Consider the following 20,408-nt stretch of genomic DNA (forward strand, 5'->3'; position numbering starts at 1 on the left):
TCTCCATAGATTTTACCATTTTTAACTTTATATCATAAAAGAACTGCCAGTGGAGGAACACCACACATCCCCAATACATCAGCAGCCTGCTGCTCCTTCACTGGTATGGCTCTAAGCAGAGCCCCATCTTCAGGGACAGGATGGTCAGGAAGAAGGTGCCCTTAGTGGTGAGAATGCAGCAGAGGAAGCCAGTTGATAGCAACTTCTCTGATCCTCTTGAGAAACTAGCACTGCGGGATAACCCAACTGCAGGGACGAGAAGCTACTGTATTTCAGGACAAACTTCTAGTGAGGGCTGAGAAACAAAATGTATGTCCAAGTTCCCTCCTTAGGTAAATTTGTTGGAAAATAGATGAAATGGATGGAATCTTTTCAAGGAAAAATTCATCCCATGGGGAGAACCACTCGGAAAGAAGCCAGAGTAGGTTGGGGGACCATTTAAACCAGAAACTTGATAGAGTAATGATATTTACTTCATTAATTTTACTCTGATCATTTTGAATTCAAATAAAATAAAATCACATTGTGGGGAGAGTTTTCAAGATTTAAGGAGAAGTCCTTCTTTCCCATCTCACAGACAGAATCAGTGCTTTGAGGTACAATGGACTCAACAGGAATTATTTTGTGTTATGTGTGATGGAGATATTTTCTAATCAAACAAATGCTATGAAGGTTATGGCCCATTACCAGACTATTTTAAATGTACTTAGCATGTATTCTGTCTCAGTGCTTCACCTTAGTTACCTTTGGGCAGTGGAAAGGAGACAGGTAGCTCTGGGTTTGAATTCCTGTTCAACCAACCAATAGAGGCTAAGGGTGTAACCCACCCGCCCCACTCCACCTCACTTCTTTCCTCTGTAAAATGGGTGTTGTAGAACCTACTCAGAAGTTCATTATGGGCACTGCAACAATGCTTCTAAAAAGCAAATTTTGAAATAGGTTTAAGTAAATCACACTAGATACATATTATGGATTAAAACATAGTCCAAAATGAAAGAAATAAACATATATCATTAAGGAAGGTGTTCATGTCATTTTGCCCAAAGAGAAGGCAGGCTGCAAGTAATGTTTAGAGGACAGGACATTTAACAATCAAACCCTCACCCTTGCTTTCATTCTGTCTCTTCATTGAAAGAGGTAAGGAATGGTGCATGCTTAGCCCTTTAGAAATGTTTCCATAGGGCTAAGATGTGGATGAGAGAGAACTTTACTTTTTAAACATATAGAATTTGTTCTTTGATTTTTATACTAAAAGTTCATGACTTATTGTTATGAAAAAGATCCTTTGCCGCTCATGTTGTGATTGGTATCCTAAGGCTTAAGTTTGGAATTTTATTTTATTACAGTTTTATTTTTATTGGTGTATAATAATAAGTGCAGTGGGTTTCATTGTTTCACTACATTTGTATGTGCATAATGCATAATCTGGTTGATTTAATTTTCCAAGACCTCCCCCTGTCCTCCCTTCCTCTCTCCCCCATTCCATTTCCTCTGTTTTCTGTTTTCTTTTTCTTGCTTTCCTCTGGTTCACTTGAATGCATTTTAAAATTCCACATTGGTTTATTTCTGGTGGGTTAGTGTATGTGTTTGTATGCTTTTTTAGGGCTGCTGCAGGTATTGTATTCTAAGCATATGATTATTTTTGCATATTTCCTTTTGAAGTGGCATAGAAACTTTATTTCCTTTTTTAGATACCTTTTTGTCTCCCATTTTAATAAATTCATCTTAAATGTTTGCTCTGTGTATGTTGAGAACCACATCAGAGAATATTAAAGTTTTTCCTGCAATAGTCAAATATAACTTAGAGAATTCAAGAGGGAGAATAAAAGTGTGTTATATTTGTCTGTATTTTTGCTGACAGCTTTCCTGATTCCTTCCCTTAATACCAATTGAGTTTCATGGAGTAGGTAGAAAAATATTATGCCATTGTAAATTACATAGAAAAAGAAAATCACTTCAAATATAATATTTGTAGCTCAAAATTAAACACAAGGAAGATATATGCCATAAAAATTAATCAAAAGATTGAAATGGTGGATATATTAATATCATATAGCACAGACCTCACAGCAAAGAAAATCACTAGGGACAGAAAGGTATGTTACATAATGAAAAACGGGTTAATTCTCCAGGAAGAAATAGCAATTCTAAATGTGTAGGGACCGAACTAAAGAGCTACAATAAATGTAAAGCCCAAACTGATAAAACATGAGGGGAAAAGGCAATCCATAATTACCTTTGGGGAATTTAATATTCCTCTTAGCTACAGATGGAACATCCAGACAGAAGATCAATCAAGACATAGAATACACAATCAACCAGTAGGGACTACGTAACTTAGAGAAAGCCTGATGTCTCAATGGCATTGGGCAGAAGAAAAATGGAGCTTATTTTCAATAGTCACATATGATTTCATGTTAAATGGTATTAAAGTGACAAAATTGTAGGGAGGGAGAACAAGTTAGTGATTGGCAAGTTAGTGATTAGGTTGTAGGTGGAAGAAGGTGGCAAGAGTGTGAGGGCACTGTGAGCAAAGTCTGTACTGAACCTGGGATCTGGGCGGGGGGGAGTCTATACCTCCATCATTAGTCCTTGATCATTAATCAAGTCTGACAAGTGAGAAAATGACACAGACACGTGTGTGCACACACACAGACATAGTATCAATATCAAAATCCTGGTTGTGGTGTCACAGTGGAATTAAAGAAGATGTAAATATTGAGAAAAAGTTGGGTGAAAGTTTCACAGGGACTCCTGGCACTGTCTGTGCAACTTCCCGTGAACTGACAAGTATCTCAAAATACAAAGGAAAATAAAGAGGAAAATACAAGAGCCTGTCTTGAAGTGAGGTGGAGCTTCAAGTTAGCAGATTTGCAAAGACCTCAGAGCAAGGTGCAGACACTGAGTCCTCACCCAGCGTCAAACAACACATGCGAACGTTACGTTAAGCACATGCCGTATTGGCTGGTTGAACAATTGATTTTTTAATTTAATAATGTATTCACTCACATTCTTTCCTGGACAACCCTCACGGAGGTTCAAATCTCTCACTGCATTTCTGCCGCATCTCCTGTGATGAGCTGAGTCCTGGTCTTGGGGTGAGACATGCTGGAACCCAGCCTCTGACCCTGGGGCTTGCTGCTTCCTACACACGCAGCAGTGCTACAGCAGTGACCTGTTGTACTCACACCAGAGTTGCCTCCAGCTTCTCTTTCTGCAGCTGGTGCAGGCTGATTGCCCATGGAGGGCTCTCTCTGGTTCCTCCCCACCAGGGAGCTTATAGCTGCGACCTCAGGGATCCATACTCACTCCCTTGAGAACCTGAGGTTCCAGAGTCTTCGATGGAATTGCATAAACAATGATTACTAGTGGTAATTGGCTGAAGAAAAACTTCCCAGAGAGAACAAATATTTTTAACGTTACTCTGTTTTTAGAGAGGACAATTATTTCCAATGTCATTTATTGTTTAACAACTTTGCTTTTTTAAAATTGTTATGAATCGGGTTGAGTTTCTTTGCATAAGCTATCAGGACTAAATTTAAGCTGTCTAGAGGGGACATCATTTTTCGGCGTTACTGTAATGCCTGGAAAAGATGGTTCTTTTTCATGTCTTTTATTCTTCAACAAACATTTGAAACAAATTTTTGTTATGAATCAGGTTGAGCATCTTTTCATATTTCTAAGGATCTGTGTTTAGTTTTAGATAAATCCTATCACTAATCAGTAAAGAACATACCTTTTTGATAAAAGAAGTATAAATCTAATCTAAAATTTAAAAACATTTTTATATGTTAGTGCATTATAGTCACACATGATTGAGGGGTTCATTTTGATGCATTCATAAATGCGTATAACATAATTTGTTTTATTTCAATTCCGAGTACTACCCCCTTTCTTTCTCACTTCCTTACCTGGATCCTTTTCCTCTCTTCTATTGGTGTTTCTTCTATCATCTAGTATTTTAAAATTGGTGTATTATAGTTATACATGAAAGTGAAAATCATTGTGCTATATTCATGTTGATCAATTTCATTTTTCAGTCCCTCCCTTTTCCCATCCTTCCTCCCTCCCTCCCTCCCAATTCCCTTCCTCTACTGTTCTCCCTTCTATTTTCATGAGATAATCCCTTTTAAAAATTTTCTTATTTCTCTCTAGTTTTCACATAGGAAGGAAAACATTTGTCCCTGGACTTTCTGAGTCTGATTTATTTCTCTTAACATGATATTCTCCAGTTCCACCCGTTTACTAGCAAAAACTGTAATTCATTCTTCTTGAAGACTGAGTGAAACTTCATTGTGTACACGTCATATTTTCTTTATCCATTCAACTATTGATGGGCACATAATCTCGTTCCATACTTGAGTATTGTGAATTGTGCTGCTATAAATGTTGGCATGAATATATCACTATAGTATGATGATTTTAATTCTTTTGGATAAATACCAAGGTGTGATATAGTTGGGTCATATGTTAGATCCATTCCTAGTCTTTTGAGGAATATTCATACTGATTTCCAAAGTGATTGTTCAAATTACAGTTCCACCAACAATGCATGAGCGTACCCTATTCCCTACAACCGCATCAGGATTTATTGATCTAACCTAAGTTTAAGGGCATATTGTCCATAGTATACAAATAGAGATACTATTATATGAATATATTTTACAATATTATGCTGGCTATTATTTGTTAAAAATTTTTTTCAAAATTGCTTCTTTCCATTTTTTTCTATAAATCAATACATTTAAAAAATTAGCCCCACACAATAACAACATTTATTCCTAGTTCACTTCATAATGTCAAAATATTTTAGGTAACTAACTATGAAATAAGAGACCTTGAGTTTTTTGGGGCTATAAATTTGCTAGGTTTAAGCCTTTAATTTAATAAATACACAAAAAGAAAGTCACACACACACACACACACACACACACACACACACACACAATGGTGCATTACTCAGTCATAAAGAAGAATGACATTATGGCATTTTCCAGTAACAGGATGGATCTGGAGACTATCGTGCTAAGTGAAATAAGACAGTTGCCAAACGTCGAGAGTTGAATGTTCTCTCTGATATGCAGAAGCTTATCCAAAATGGGAGTGGGGATAAAAAACAAGAAAAAGAGAGTGAGATTGGCTTATCTCACTTAGCATGATATTCTCCAGTTTCATCCATTTGCCTGCAAATGCCATAATTTTATCATTCTTTATGGCTGAGTGATATTCCATTGTATATATATATATACCACATTTTCTTTATCCATTCATCAATTGAAGGACATCTAGGTTGGGTTTAGGGAGGGGGGCAGGAATGGAGGAAGGAAGGACTGTATAGATGGAGGGGAGGGGTGGGAGGGGTGGGGGGGAGGGAAAAAATGGCAGAATGAATCAAACAACATTACCCTATGTAAATTTATGATTACACAAATGGTATGCCTTTACGCCATGTACAGACAGAGAAACAACATGTATCCCATTTGTTTACAATTAAAAAAAAAAAGAAAAAGAGAGTGAAAGAAAAAAAAAGGAGAGGGAATTATATGAAAATAGAGAAGGATCAGTAGAGTAGACAAAGGGGATTGAGGAGGAGGAAAGAGGGACAGGAAAAGGGAAGATCAGTGGAATGAGTCTGACCACACTTGAGTATATGCATGCAGGGATGTGGCATGATGGGTCCCAGCATTAGGTGCAGTCACAGGACACTAATTAAAAACAAAGGACTGTAAATGGATTGAAGAGGGATCAGTGGAGTGAAGAGGTGGAGAGAGGAGTGGGGGTGGGGCAGGGAGGGAAGTGCTGGGGACTGAATTGGAAAAAGTTGTGTTCCATGCTTTTGTGATAATGTCGGGGTGTGCCCTGATGTTGTATATAACTAAAAAGAATCAATAAAAAATAAATATATAAGGAGAAAGCATGATTTAGTGAGCCTGTAGTGTTTTGGTAAACTGCAATTGAATGAAGGGGAGTTATTTTCAAAATGTTACTGAATTGAAATTCAGACTCCTTTACTGTATGACTCTGTTTCAGTTAGGGATGTATGTGTCCAATTGCTAGTGGAAGAAAAGACAACTTCCTTTTGCCTAAAATACCAGGATTCGTTTCCCTTCGAGACAATAGTTTGAGAATCAGGACTAGCAATGCTGAGATTTGCTCATTCTTTCTCAGACATAGGTTGCCTCCTGTTGCCACCCCATCTGCTACTGTTCTAGAGCATCTCATTTCATTTGAGGTAGGAAAGGAAGAAAAGGGCAGGCCAGTAGCCAGATATACCCCTGACCAGGAGAGCAGAAGTTTTCTCTAATCTCCCAGCAGTCGTGTAGCTAAGTGCCACTGGCTAGACCTGTGTAACACAGGGTAATAACAATCTCTCTGTCTTGCACCACAGCTTCTCTGAAACCGATTTGGCCCAACTGTCATAGAGAGTTTTTTCCTCTGTCCTGAGAGGAGCCTGTCTTCTATGGCATCTCTCTGCTTCTTGCCTCAGGAATCTCTCTCAAGCCATGAAAGACCACCCATCAGAATCAGCACAGAGTGAGGGACTGTTAACAACTTTAGCAAACCTTCAAACAGTGAAGAGGAGAGTAGAATAAATGTCACATCCTCCTGTCCTGGGAGGGACATTCTGAGGGACACTACGTAGTCCATTCGAGGCCCCTGTGGAACTGAGTTCCAGTTTCCCAAAGTGTAAACCAGCTAAGCCACTTGCTCTTCCCTGCATTTCCTCCCTCACTTTTCCTTGTTCTTCCCTCTACTGCCTGCAATGAACACCACCAAACAGTTTAGCAACTGCAGAGTGTGAAGCAACAGTTCCCACACAACGGATGTCACTTTAGACAACATCCAAAATTTAGGGGTCCCAAGGACCACCCTTTTTACAAAATAGCTACTCCTTATCACCCTCAGACTTGATAATGCACTAGCATATGTCACTACTCTGATGTTAGGCACCAAAGGTTCAGGTCCACCTTCTCCCTCCATACCTCTGTTGAAATCCTGCTCCCAAAGTGCTGGTAGTAGGAGGTGGGGGCTTTGGGAGGGGTGCAGGATGGCTAGTTATAAGGGTGGAGCAGTGCTGACTGAGGGGACTTGTGCCTTGTGAGTGCAGGGGGAGCTTGATTCCCCTCTTGCTGTCTGCCATGAGAGGTCAGAATGAGAAGTTAGCCATCTGCAACCCAGAAGAAAGCCCTCACCAGGGCCTGATCACATGGGGTCGCTCATCTCAACTTCCAGTCCCCAGAACTGTAAGGAATAAATTTCTGGGATTTAGAAGCTACGCAGTCTATAGTAGTTTGTTATGAAAATGAAAATAAGACAGAAATTTTTACCAAGAATGAGGTGCTTCCTGCACCAAATAACTAAAAAGAGGAAAGCAAATTTAGACAGGGAAATGGGTAGAATTTGGACATATTTTGATGTTGCCTGTTAGAAAAAGTCTAGATTTCTGTGAACAGACTTCTCAGAGTGACTCATATAAGGCCTCCAAAAGAAAAGAGAGAGATAGAGGAAGTGTCATTATTCCTGAAGAACATCTAGGAAACCACAAAAGAAATTGGTGGGAATATGGACTGTAAGTAGGTTCTGCTGAGATGTCAATCTTAGTTGGGAAGGTGAGACTTCTGCCCCAAAGGGCCTGGAGCGCACTGTATAGAACCAAAGAGGGTGGTTCTCGAGCATTTGGGTCTCTTAGAGGTCACCTTCCTAGGTTTTGGACTTGCTTGGGCTCTATCGCCCCTTTTTATTTCCTATTTCTTTCTTGGAGTGGGAATGTCAACCTATGCCTGTCCTCCTTTTGTGTTTGGAAGCACATAGCTTGATGGATTTGAGGCTCACAGTTGAGAAGAATTTTGCCTCAGAATAAATCATTCTATGAATCTGATCCATGTCATATCTATATGACACTTAGATGAGACTTTGGACTTCAGACTTTAAGGTTGATGGTAGACACAAGAAGTTTTGGGATAGCCAGAATGGAATGAATTCATTATGTATGTCAGAGGGAAAAGATTTTTAGAGTCCCAGAGACAGAATGTTATGGATTGAATGTTCATGCTTCTCTAATATGCAAATGTCAAAATCTTATACCACAACATGATAGTTTTAGGAAATGGCACTTTTAATTAAGTATGAAGATGAATCCTTCATGAATAGGTTTGGAGAACTCTCTGCCCTTTTCTTTCTGCCAAAAGAGGACAATATCCAGATGTTGACTGTCTACAACCATGGAGAGTTCCTTTACTTGATCTTACTGGTATCTTGCTTTTGAACCTCTAACCTCCAGAACTATGAGAAAGAAATTACTGCTCTCTACAGATTATATTATCAACAGTAATTTGTTAGTATATGTAGCATAGAACCCAAACAGAAAGACTTCAAAAAGCACTATACATATAGGTCCAGTTTTATAATTGCAGAAGAATTCAAGTTAGTACCAATAACAATAGAAAAGACATAGAGTGAATTCTGGGAGTGGTCCTCACGTGGAACTTCCATCATCCTCTGGGATACATTGCTGTCTTGACCTCAGTTAAGGCAATGTTCATGGAGTATTACTAACCCAGAAAACTCACTGAGTCATTGGTATCCGCAGTTTTTATTGGAGCTTGAGGACATACTGGCCATGTGGCTGATCCTTAGATCCAAGTTACTCTGGGGGATCAGATAATATCTTCTGTCTCCAATCCCTCTGAAGTGCAAAATTGATATAAAATATCTCCAAATTCCCATCATAATTCATTTTGTTGGACTGTCCAGTGACCAAACTCTCCAGTCAAACACTGACACTCCTATCTGGCAGGGGATTCCTTCAGTTAGAGATCACTTCCCAGTAGCTGAGAGCAAGGCCAGACTTTTCTTGAGGTATGCTTAATTCTTCTCTACACATCCCAAATGCATGACATTTTCTCAAGTCCTTGTCTCAGGAATGAAAACTTAGACACATGTTGCACTAGCTGCAATAGAGTATGGGACATCAACTATTTATTTTTGGAAGCATTACCTCCCATCAAATATGAATGAATATGAGTTTATTTAGGAAGAAATACAAGAACGAATAGTATATAGACAACCAGCTATATTTCACATATGGAATGACAGATATTTTTTCTTTCAGTATATGTGAATACTCTCTTCTCTAGGTCATTGCTATCCCAAACTGTTCTATAAATGATACCATATTTTTCTCTTAGATTTATATTTTTATCAAGATAGCCTTTTCTGTTCATGATTGATGTCAAATTCTTTTTTAAAACCGTTTTATTAGTGTATAGAAATGATATATACTCATTGTGACATATTTATACATGCATAGGACACTCCCCAGTACCTTCACTCACCCTCCCCTTGACTTCAAATTATAATTGAAGACTTGGGCCTCCACAGTAATGTTAAGACACTGTTGCTGGTCCCAATAAGTCCATATAAAACACATGCTTCCATAAGAATAGATCGCCATCCCATACTATTGTATAGCTGAACTATATATTCTCTCATTTAATGGACAGATTTCAAGTTCTGTGAACATTCTTTGTTCCATCATTCTACAAAAATTTTAACAAGTGCTTAATAAATTCCAGACACCTGATAGATGCTTGAGATACAAAAGTGCATTTCTAGTCTTAACAGATTCAATGTTTTCTCATATATACATCTGTGGTAGGGTAAATAGTATCTTGTTCAAAGTATCAGGTGAAAACAAGTTCCTCTGGAAAGGAATTGACCATTGTGTTGTAAGTTATAAAAACCATGTAGATGTTTTCCTTCATTGCTTGCACCATTAGGAAGTGAGGTCCTATCTGTATTACTGAAGCTTGCCTGCCAAATCGTCTTTCTTTGACACAAAGGTCTCTTGACCTACATTTGAATTCCCATGAAGTTTCTGTAGTTTAACCTTATTTGTGTGAACAAAGTGGTTGTAGATGAATGTTTACAAGCCAGTGTTCAGATCCATCTCTTTCCAGGTTACCTCAATTGGAGAAGATACAAACAAACTGTTAGCAAGAGTTCCCTTTCCCATGGAAAGAAAGTGAGGGAATGGAAATTGAGAGGGTAATGGTTGACAGAAATAAGTGTTCCTAAGTGGTGTGGGGTGTAACAAATATAAGAATGTTGTATAGAAGTGATAGCTTGAGTCACAAGATGATTTGTAAAGACACATGTTTATTTCACATTCCAAGTTGTATCATACTTGCAACAGAATTTACAAAGGACTTCGCTGTAGAAAATTTAGGGAACTACTTTTTTAAAGGAGAGGAAATCAATAAACTCCAATTTTAGAACTGACAATATTCAAGCAACAATTTTTGGTGCCATTAAAAGTATCATGGAAAAATATTTGAAATAATACTTTGTAAGTTTTATATAAAATCCTTAATATTTTCACCATCTCCATAAAGTCTTCCCCCTGAGGATTGTGTTTTTTAAATTATACTCCAAAGAAAATGAGTTTCAGGAGAGTACTTAGAGTATTTCTCACATTCTAACATCTAATGGCTTGATAGGAGTAATCTGGATTTTAGAGCTGGACATGTTAACATGCTTTCAGTGTCGAAATTATTAAAGGGTGGTAACATGTTTCTACTAGATGTTTTGAGTTGTTGAATTTGAACCACTTGTAATCAACCTAAAAGAACCTTTTGCCCACCATGTTTAAAGCTTCTTTCACCTCCTTGTTTCTCAGGCTGTAGATCAGGGGGTTCAACATGGGAATGACAATGCCATAAAACACGGAGGCCACTTTCCTATTCTCCTGGGCATTCCCAGAATGAGGCTGTAGGTACATGTAAGCCAGGGTGCCATAGAAAATGGAGACAGCTGTCAGGTGGGAGGCGCACGTGGAGAAGGTCCTCTTCCTCCCTGCAGTAGAAGACATCTTCAGGATGGTGGTCATGATGTAAATGTAGGAGAAGGTGACGACCAGCACAGTGAACACCAAGTTAAATCCCACAAACACACTAAGTAGCATGACGTTGATGTCAATATTGGAGCATGAAAGGGTGAGAATTGGGGGGACATCACAGAAAAAATGATTGATGCTGTTGGACCTACAGAAGGAGAGTGAGAAAGTAAAACCTGTGTGAACGGAGGCATTTATTGATCCCATGAGGTATGAACAGGCTACCATCTGGATGCAGACTGTTCTCGACATGAGGATGGGATAGTGGAGAGGCTTACAGATGGCGACGTAACGGTCAACTGCCATAGCTGCCAGCAGGTAACAGTCGCTGGTGGCAAAGGTTGCATAGACCAATAATTGCATTAAGCATCCAGCAAGGGATATGGACTTGTTTTCTGAGATGAAGTTTTGCAGCATCTTGGGAGTGATAGCAGTTGTGTAACAGATATCCACAAAAGCCAAATGTTGTAGAAAAAAGTACATGGGCGTTTGGAGTCTGGACTCTGTCCTGATGAGTAGGATCATTCCAGTGTTACCCACCATGGACGTCACATAGATCACGAGAAACACAATGAAGAGGACGGTCTGAAACTCATGTTGGGCACCAAATCCCAGAAGGTAGAATTTAGTCACTTCAGTGCTGTTTCCTTGTGTCATGGGTTACCCAGTGTCTGGGAACACCAGAAGAAGAAAGGAAAGCATTGTGATTTCTCCAAATGAAATATTCCCACATTTCTTGACACTGTTTTCAACTTCTCTATTCCTAACAGAAGCAGACAAAGGAATTTACTGCTTTCCAAATAATTTCTTCTATATTCTTGATAAAGGCTACCACATAAACAGTGCATTTGGGCCATGATTTCGTGTCAAAGCAAAGACTGCCTCATGGAAGAGCAACTTCCAAAGTGTTATTCTTTGAAAACTAGACTAACATATGTTTTTTATTGAATTCTAGTTATCTATATTTGCTTAGGGAAATATTTGACTCTGATTTTGTACATCCTCTGCAGCCTACGTCTTTCTTATTTTAGCATTTTATCCTTTTAATACTCATTCAAGCTCTTGAAATTGGGAACATTAGAGTGAGAAAAATTTCCAGGGATATAGCCTGGCCCACACGCGTTCCATAGCTCCACAGAGTGTCAGTACTATTTTCTTTCTTATGGCTCCCATCAGAGATCTTTGCTTCACATACCAGATAATCATCTTACTGCTTATTTACGAGAGATAACTTGCATTTCCCATGGCATTGTTATCTTTTATGTTAGTGCCCAGCTGAGGGAAAATTTGTGTGGTAGCAATTTAATATATGATTTTGACTTTTTAAAAATCACAAATTTCTTGGTTTTCCTGAGTTCATGTTTCTCATCCTGGTTAGGTATACAATTGATGCTTTCCTGCATGGTTTTCCATACAGTGTTAGGCTTCAAATTTACTGATTTAGTGTCTTTAGGTACCTTTACATATTGCCAAGCACTGCTCATTAAGCTCATTGTGAAGCAGTAAGTCATGGACCATTGGTTGGCAGAAATGGGTCGCCCATCAGTACACCTGCTTTTTCTTCTCAGATCACAGATAAACCACACTTTCAACCAAGCTTGCTTATGCAAGGTAGTGTTATCATGCGATACCCTATGAGTGATAGGCACAAGCAATGCATGCTGCATCTAGGCCTCAACCAGACCTCTTACTCCCATTTTTATGTGAAATGGAACCATATGAATTTCTACTCCTTTTATACCTCATCTGTTAGTGGGATATTTACACTCAGGAAGACTATGTAAATCAAGGGATAAGATGGCCAGATATACAGGAAAACAGATACAAATATGAATTTCAGATAAGACATATTTTAGTAGAATTGTGACCTAAATATTGCACTAGAAATAGTAAAAATAAAACTTTACTCAATCTTTATCTGAAATTTAAAAGTAACTGGGCATCCTGTATTTTTGTTTGTTAAGGCTGGTGGCCCTATCTTTGTTGCTTATTGCAGTTCACTTCAGGCTGAATTCCTGAATGACTGTGTGGAACAGAGTCTCTGTCTTGGTCCATCTGATGTTACTGTAGCACAATACCAGACTTGGTAGTTTATACAGAAAAAAGAAAATTTCTTTGTCTCACAATGCCGGAGGTTGAGAAGACCAAGATTTAGAGTCTGCATCAGGCAGGGGCCTTCTTACTGCACCTCCTATGGCCAAAGGTACAAGGGAAAGAGAGAGTGAAAACAAGAGAGCAAGAGAGGGCCAAACTTGCTTTAATCAGAAATCTACTCTCTAGATAACTGACGCTCTCCCCTAAGAGCAACATTAATTCAGTTAGGGGAGCAGAGCCCTCATGACCTAGTCCCCTCTTATTAGGTCTTACCTCTCAACACTGTTGCTTTAGTGAACAAGTTTCCAACAGGTGAGCTTTGGGGAAACGCAATGAATCATCAAAAGCACCCCACTACCTACTCTGGGTTTGATGTGATTGAGAACTTCTATTGTTACATGTTACTGAGATTTAGGGATTTCTTCCTTTATAACAGTTTGTCTTATTTTTAACAATTGGGATTTCATTCATACAATGCTTTTTTCTCATTATGAAAAGGCATACATGAATGAAGATAGAACAATAGTACTAGGTTCTACCTAGAGAGTGGATTGGTGGTTGATTACTGACTTACCAGACACAGAAAACTAAATACTGAGTCAGCAAGGAATTATCTCAGAATCAACCAAATTTAGATGGCAAAATCCTCAAACAGGAACACTGTGCCAGGGTAAAAGGGAGTATTAAAAGAATGAGAATTGGTTGAGAACCTTCTAGGCAGCAACTTATAGGTTACAATTTTTGAGACTGACTTACAGGTCATCAGTTTACCTAGGACATCTGAACTTTCTTGGCATTTACATTGTTAAGCCCTGGGTCTGAATTCTTTCCTGTCAGTTAACAAATACTAAGGATGTAGCCACTGTTTGCCTCACTTCCTTCTCTAAAATGGGTGCACAGAATTTGCTTGCAAGTTCACCATGGGCACTGCAACAATGTTTCTAAAAATGAAAGTTTGGAATTAGGCTTAAATACATCGGCAGATAGGAATTATGTATTAAGACATAATCCAAAAGTGCCCACGTCTCATGGGCAAAAGAGAAGAAAGCAAGTTGTAGGAAAATATTTTTAGTGTGAGCCCTCTTAGTAATTAAGCTTTCTCTCACTCTCCTTTGCTTTCATTCTTTATTTATTTGTGGATAAAATTTATACATGATACACACTAACTAGTTATAATTATCCATGAATGTGGTTTGGGTGAGAGACAACGTCACTTTTTAAAATCATAAAGTCAGTTCTTTTATTTTTACAACAGAAATTTGTGAAATTTTAGTTTTAAAATGATCACTACTGACCTTTGATGTTGTCATTGGTACGCTAAAGCTTACTCCTGTCTTTTCACATTTTTGTTTTCTGTTTGTTCTTTCTATTTTGTTTCTCTGTTTCTATTTCCTGCTTTTTTGTAGGTTACTTGGCATTTTAAAGAATTTCACTCTAGTTTTTCTGTAGTGGTTTTAATATATACCCTATTTAATAAAGCTTTTTGTTTAAAGTGGTTGTTCTAGCTAGGTATTATATAGATAAATTCTTAATATTGCATTTTACCAATTTGGGTGGTATAGAAACCTTACTTCCTTTGTTATTCCTGATAGTCTCCCATCTTAAATGTTACTGGCCTGTATCTTTCCATCACTTCAGAGTGTTAATAATTGTTCTTCAATGGTCAAACATAATTTAGAAAACCCAAGAATGTAAATGTTCTTTAATTATTAATGTTTTTGCTTTTTCCACACTCCTTCATCTTTCCTGATATTCCAGGACTCCTTTGTCTAATATCGATTAAGAGAGAGTTTGGCAGAGAAGATAGATAAGCATGCTATTATATGTGGTGGACCAAAAAAGTCATGCAAATATAATGATATTGTAGGCCCAAAGGAAAAGGAAGGAAAAGAAATATCATGCAAACCTCAACTAAAAAATGAAAGAGAGGCAATATTAATGTCGGATCAAGCAGACTTCACATGAAAGAAAATTACCCGGAACAGAGGGGGATGTTACTCAACGGCAAAATGGTTAATCCACTAAGAAGGAACAGCAATCCTAAATGTGCGGACACTAAATCAGGGAACTGCAATAAATACAGAGCATAACGTGATAGAAGTGAAGAGTGGAAAAGGCACTCCACCCTTAGTATTGGGGAATGCAGTATTCCCTGCTTGGTCATTGGTAGGACATCTAGATGTAAGATCGGCAAGTACATAGAACTCTTGGATCATTAGAGTCCACTGGACACATGGAGCACCCCATCTAACATGAGCGGAATACTCACTTTTCCCAGGCACGTATAAATATACTTCCAGTGAGTCCATATCTGGGCCACAAAAGCTCTATATCAGCTTAAAATAATTGAAAAATTACAGTGACTATCTTCTGGACACAGTGAATTCAAACTAGAGGTCAACAACAGAAAGAGAACTAAATATGTTCATAAACTTGTAAAGGGAAAAACTCATTTCTAAACATCATTTTGGTCAAGAAGGTCAATGAGGGAAATAAAAACATTAAAATGATTGAAAAATGAAAATATAATGTATCAAAATTTGGGGGACACCCCTAAAATTGTGTGGAGAGGGCAATGTATAGCCCTGAAGGCTCACATTAGACAAGAGAAAAAGTCTATAACCAATGGTTTCAGCTTCCACCTGGAGAAACGAGGAAAAGGACAAGGTGAACCTAACACCAGCAGAAGGAATCAAGAAGCAAAGCTAAAGGTAGAAATAAGTGCAATTTAATAGAGAAAGACCTTGTGAAAATGTCAGTAAAACACAGCTGATCTGAAGTGATAAGAGAGAAAATATAAATGATTAAACCAGGAATAAAGCAGGTTGAATCATTTCATACCCAGCAGACATCAAATGAGTAATAAGGGAATTACATGGGTAACTCTACACATAGATTTTACAACTTAGAAGAAAAGTAAAAACTACAACTAAATCAATATGAAAGCAATAATTTGAATAGCCATACAGCAATTAAGAAATTAAAATTTATGAATGTAAAACTACCCATTCAAAACTCACTGGGGAATTCATCAAAATTTAAGGAAGAATTAAATACTATGAAAAGAACACTTCCCAGTTTCTCCTATAAATTCAGTTAAGACTCTGACAGAAATGCCAGATGAAGAAATTATGAAAGAAGAAACCTTTATGAATATAGAGGTAAGAATCTTCTATAAAATGTTAGCAAATACAATTCAGATACACAATTATATACCATCACCAATGGTAAAAGACTGGTTCAGGATATAAAAACCAATCAATGTAGTACACCCACACACATATACACACACAAAGGAAGAAGGATATCAGGATCATCAAAGTTTGTGGACAAATTTGACAAAATTCAACACTTATTTATGATTGCATGACAAAGCTACTGAAACTAGTAATAGAAACAATTTCCTCAACTCGATGCAAAACATCTACAAAAGCTGTTCTGAATGGTTAGACACTAAACGCTTAGCACTTAAGATCAGTAACAAGGCAAATCTTTGCTCATTACTGCTGTTCACAATAGTACTGGAAGTTCCAGTTCAGGGAAGAAAAGGAACAAAACCACACATTTCAGAAAGGAAGAAATGCAACCACACCCATTTTCAGATGACATGATGGTCTATGATGAAGATCCTGAGAAATCTACCCAAGTCTCCTAGAGTTCAGAAATTTACAGAATACAAGATGATCATAAAACATCAATTGTATTTTTATGCTAGCAACAGAAAGGTGGGAACTGAAGTTAAAACACCTACTTCACAATCACTAAAAAACTGAAATAGTTGAGTAAATATTTAATACATTCTGCATAGGATCAGCATGCTGAAAATTAGAAAACATGGGTGAAATAAAACAAAGATCTAAATAAATAGACCTACTATGTTCATGGATTAGAAGACTCAATACAATGAAATGTCAATCCTACCAAAATTTTATATGGTGTAACTTAATCCCTGATAATCTCTGCAAAACTTTTTTTTTTTCTTTTTTTAGAAATAGACAATGTTATTCTGGAAATTTTGTGGGAGGGAAAAGGTGTTAGAATATCTAAACCAATTCTGAGAAAGAACAAAGTAAGTGAATCATTCCCCTTGATAGCAGGGTTTGTTATGTTGCTTAGTAATTTATACTAATATTGGTGGAGATAAAGACACAAAGATGAAGCAGAAGAGAAAACCCAGAACTAGATACATACGGGAATAGCCAGCTGAACCTTGAAAAGGATTTAGAAGTCATTCGACAGGAGAAAGATAGCCATTTTAATTAATAGTTCTGGAGCATCTGACAATCCATAGGAAGAAAAATGAAATTGACCTAAACCTTATATCTTACACAAAAATTAACAAAAATACTTGTATTTAAATGCAAAATATAAAATCATAAATCCTCAGAAGAAAAGAGGACCAAACTTTTAGTTCCTAAGGTTTACACTGGAAAGACATGAACAAACATTTCTTCAAAGAGGAGGGATATAGCTGAAGAATAAACATATAAACATATATCCAATGTCAGTAGTCATCAGGGAAATGGCACAATAGCTAAACTATGGAACCAACTTAGGTGCCCTTCAACAGATGAATGGATAAAGAAAATGTGTGTCTGTGTGTGTGTGTGTATATATATATATATATATATATATATATATATATATATATATACACACACCCCCACACACACATAAATTTATACATGATGGAATATTTCTCAGCTTTGAAGAAGAATGAAATTATGGCATTTACTGGTAATACCATGCTAAGCAAAATAAGCCAAACCTCCAAAACCAAAGGACAAATGTTTTCTCTGATATGCAGATACTAATTCACAATAAGGGGTGTGTGTGCTAGGGAAGAGTAGAGTTACATTAGATTAGGCAGAGGGGAGTGAAGGGAGGGGAAGGGGTATGGGGGTAGGAAGGATAGTAGAGTGAAACACATGATTACCTCATGTACATATATGACTACATGACCAATGTGATCCTACAATATGTACTATCAGAAAAATGAGAGATTACACTCCATTTATGTATGATTTATCGAAATGCATAAATGCCTTCTACTGTCTGTACAACAAATTAGAACAAATAAAAATAATAATAAAAAAGAACACAATGGGTTATCACCACACTAAACATAATAAGATATTGCTGGGCATGTAGCACAATTGTTAACATAAAATTAGTGACAATATCAAATGCTGGCAAAGACACAGAACTATTGGGTCTCCCATACAGTGCTGGTGGGAATGCAAAATGGTACCATCTCTGGAACAAAGTTTGATAGCTTTTAAAAAAATCTAAATATATTTGCCATACTGCCTAGTCCTTGTCCACCTAGTTAATTATATTTGCACAAAACCATATCCATTTTGAAATGTACACATGAGTTTCAAAGCAGCTGCATTTGTCAATTCCCCCAACAGTAAATAACTGGAATGTTCTCTATGGTGTTGTTGGTTCAAGTGGGCTGCATCTACACTGTGAAACAGCACTTAGAAATAAGCAGAACAAAGTGTTGACAAACGCAAGATGGATCTCGATGGCACTGGGTTAATAAAAAAGGTAATTTCTAATCCGCATGCCCTGTGTGATTTCATTTATAACATTATCAAAATGAAATTGTGGAGATGGAGAACTGGTCAGGGATTGCCAGGGGCCAGAGACTGTTGGTGGAGCGGGGTGATGTGTCTGTATAGGGAAGGGTGTGGAATGAGCTCTGTGATGGAAAATTCTGCATCTCGATGACTATGGTGGTTTGCAGCAATCTGCACACCTGAGACAGTGAGAGAAGTGCGTGCACACACGATACCAATCTTCAAAACCTCGGTTTTGGTGTCAGAGTGCAATTACATAAGATGTAGCATTGAGGGAACACTGGGTAAAGTGTGCTTAGGCACGCTGCCCTAACTTTGCCACTTCTTGTAAATTTATGAGCATTTCAAAATAAAGAGTAAAATAAAAATTAACAGGAAAAAGTGAGCCTGCATGGACGCGATAAGAGGTTTAAGTGGGCAAACTTATGTAGACTTTACATCAGAGAGGCAGGCATCGAATGCCTAACAGGCGAGTGTTACACTAAAAGCAAATAATATTAATTGCTTGATAAATTTATTGGTCACTTCATTCAGTCGTGTTCATTCGCATGCTTCCCCAGGCAACGTTCATCCCTCCCTCCCTTCCCTTCCACCACATCACCTGTGATGAGCTGAGTCCTGGTCTTGGGGTGAGACATGCAGGAACTCTGTCTCTGACCCTGGTGCTTTGCTGCTTCCTACACACAGCAGTGCTACACAGCTACTGTTGAAAATGGGATTTGCCTTCTGGTACTTACGCCAGCTTCAGAAGCTGCTCCAGCTTCTGATTGCGCAGGGAGGTCTCTGTGGTTCCTCTCCACCAGAGAGCTTATGGCTGCGACCTCAGGGACCAATACTCACTCCCTTGAGGATCTGAGGTTCCAGAGCCGAGATGGAATTGCATAAACAATGTTATCTAGTGATTTTTGGCTGATGAAAATTTAAACTAATAAAGATGAGGCTTTTTAAGACTCCTGGAGAAGATAATTCTTTCTCATGTCATTTATTCTTTAATAACTCCTTTTTTGTTATGAATCAGGTTGAGCATCATATGTCTTAGGACCAGTAGTTATGTGTGTATAAATCTGTATGGTCCTATAATCAATGAAAAATACCTTTCTGAAAAAAGAAATCTAAATCTAACCCAAATTTATGGGCCTATGTTCCCCAGTCTGACAAATATACTGTAATGTGAATACATATCATAATACCATATTTGCCATTGTTTATTTATTTAAAAATTGCTCTTGAATTATTATTTTTAATTCTTACATTTTAAAAATCAACTCTACACAAAGACATTTATTCTAGTTGTACTTTATGACATGAGACTATTTCAGACAACCTGTAAAACAAGAGGCTTCGAGCTTTGTTTGCTGTAAGTCTGTAATTTAATTAATATATAAATAGAAAGATTAATTCATTTAACCTGTAGATTTTTTAATTACATAGCAAATGAATGAGGGGAAGTTATTATCAAAAGTCTAGTGGTTTAAAATTCAGTTTTCCTTAGTGAATGGCTCGTGTCTCAGGAATCTGGCTTAAATATAAGGATTCACTTCCCTTTGTGACAGCAGATTGAGAGTCAGGATCAGTACCTTTTTGATTTGCTTTGTCTTTCTCACACGTTGGCTGCCTCACCATCTAATGGGTCTACTTCAGCTTCAGACATCATAACACCTTACAAAGCAAGAAATAAACACACAGAGGACAGGCTATCTCTCACACACCCTTGAACAGGAAAGTAAAAATTTTCTCTAAATATCCCAGGAACCCTCAAGGTAAATATCACTGTCTGCACCTTTGTTATATTAGATTATATAGAGATTAGCAGAAATACTCAGGCCTTGCACCAC

The 20,408-nt window shown here is 37.7% G+C and overlaps 1 protein-coding gene across 1 annotated transcript; it reads right to left on the reverse strand.

Moving 5' to 3' along the window:
- Positions 1–10,621: 10,621 nt before the first annotated feature.
- LOC124960392 (olfactory receptor 5AK2-like) lies at positions 10,622–11,551 on the reverse strand. Its single transcript, XM_047519140.1, has one exon. It carries the CDS (start codon positions 11,549–11,551, stop codon positions 10,622–10,624), a length of 930 nt encoding a protein of 309 aa, XP_047375096.1.
- Positions 11,552–20,408: the final 8,857 nt, after the last annotated feature.

This window comes from Sciurus carolinensis, chromosome 11 (assembly GCF_902686445.1).
Source record: "Sciurus carolinensis chromosome 11, mSciCar1.2, whole genome shotgun sequence".
In the NCBI taxonomy this organism is placed as follows: domain Eukaryota; kingdom Metazoa; phylum Chordata; class Mammalia; order Rodentia; family Sciuridae; genus Sciurus; species Sciurus carolinensis.

Coding starts and splice junctions, on each gene's coding strand:
- LOC124960392 (XM_047519140.1), bottom strand. CDS start 11,551: ATGACACAAGGAAACAGCACTGAAGTGACTAAATTCTACCTTCTGGGA.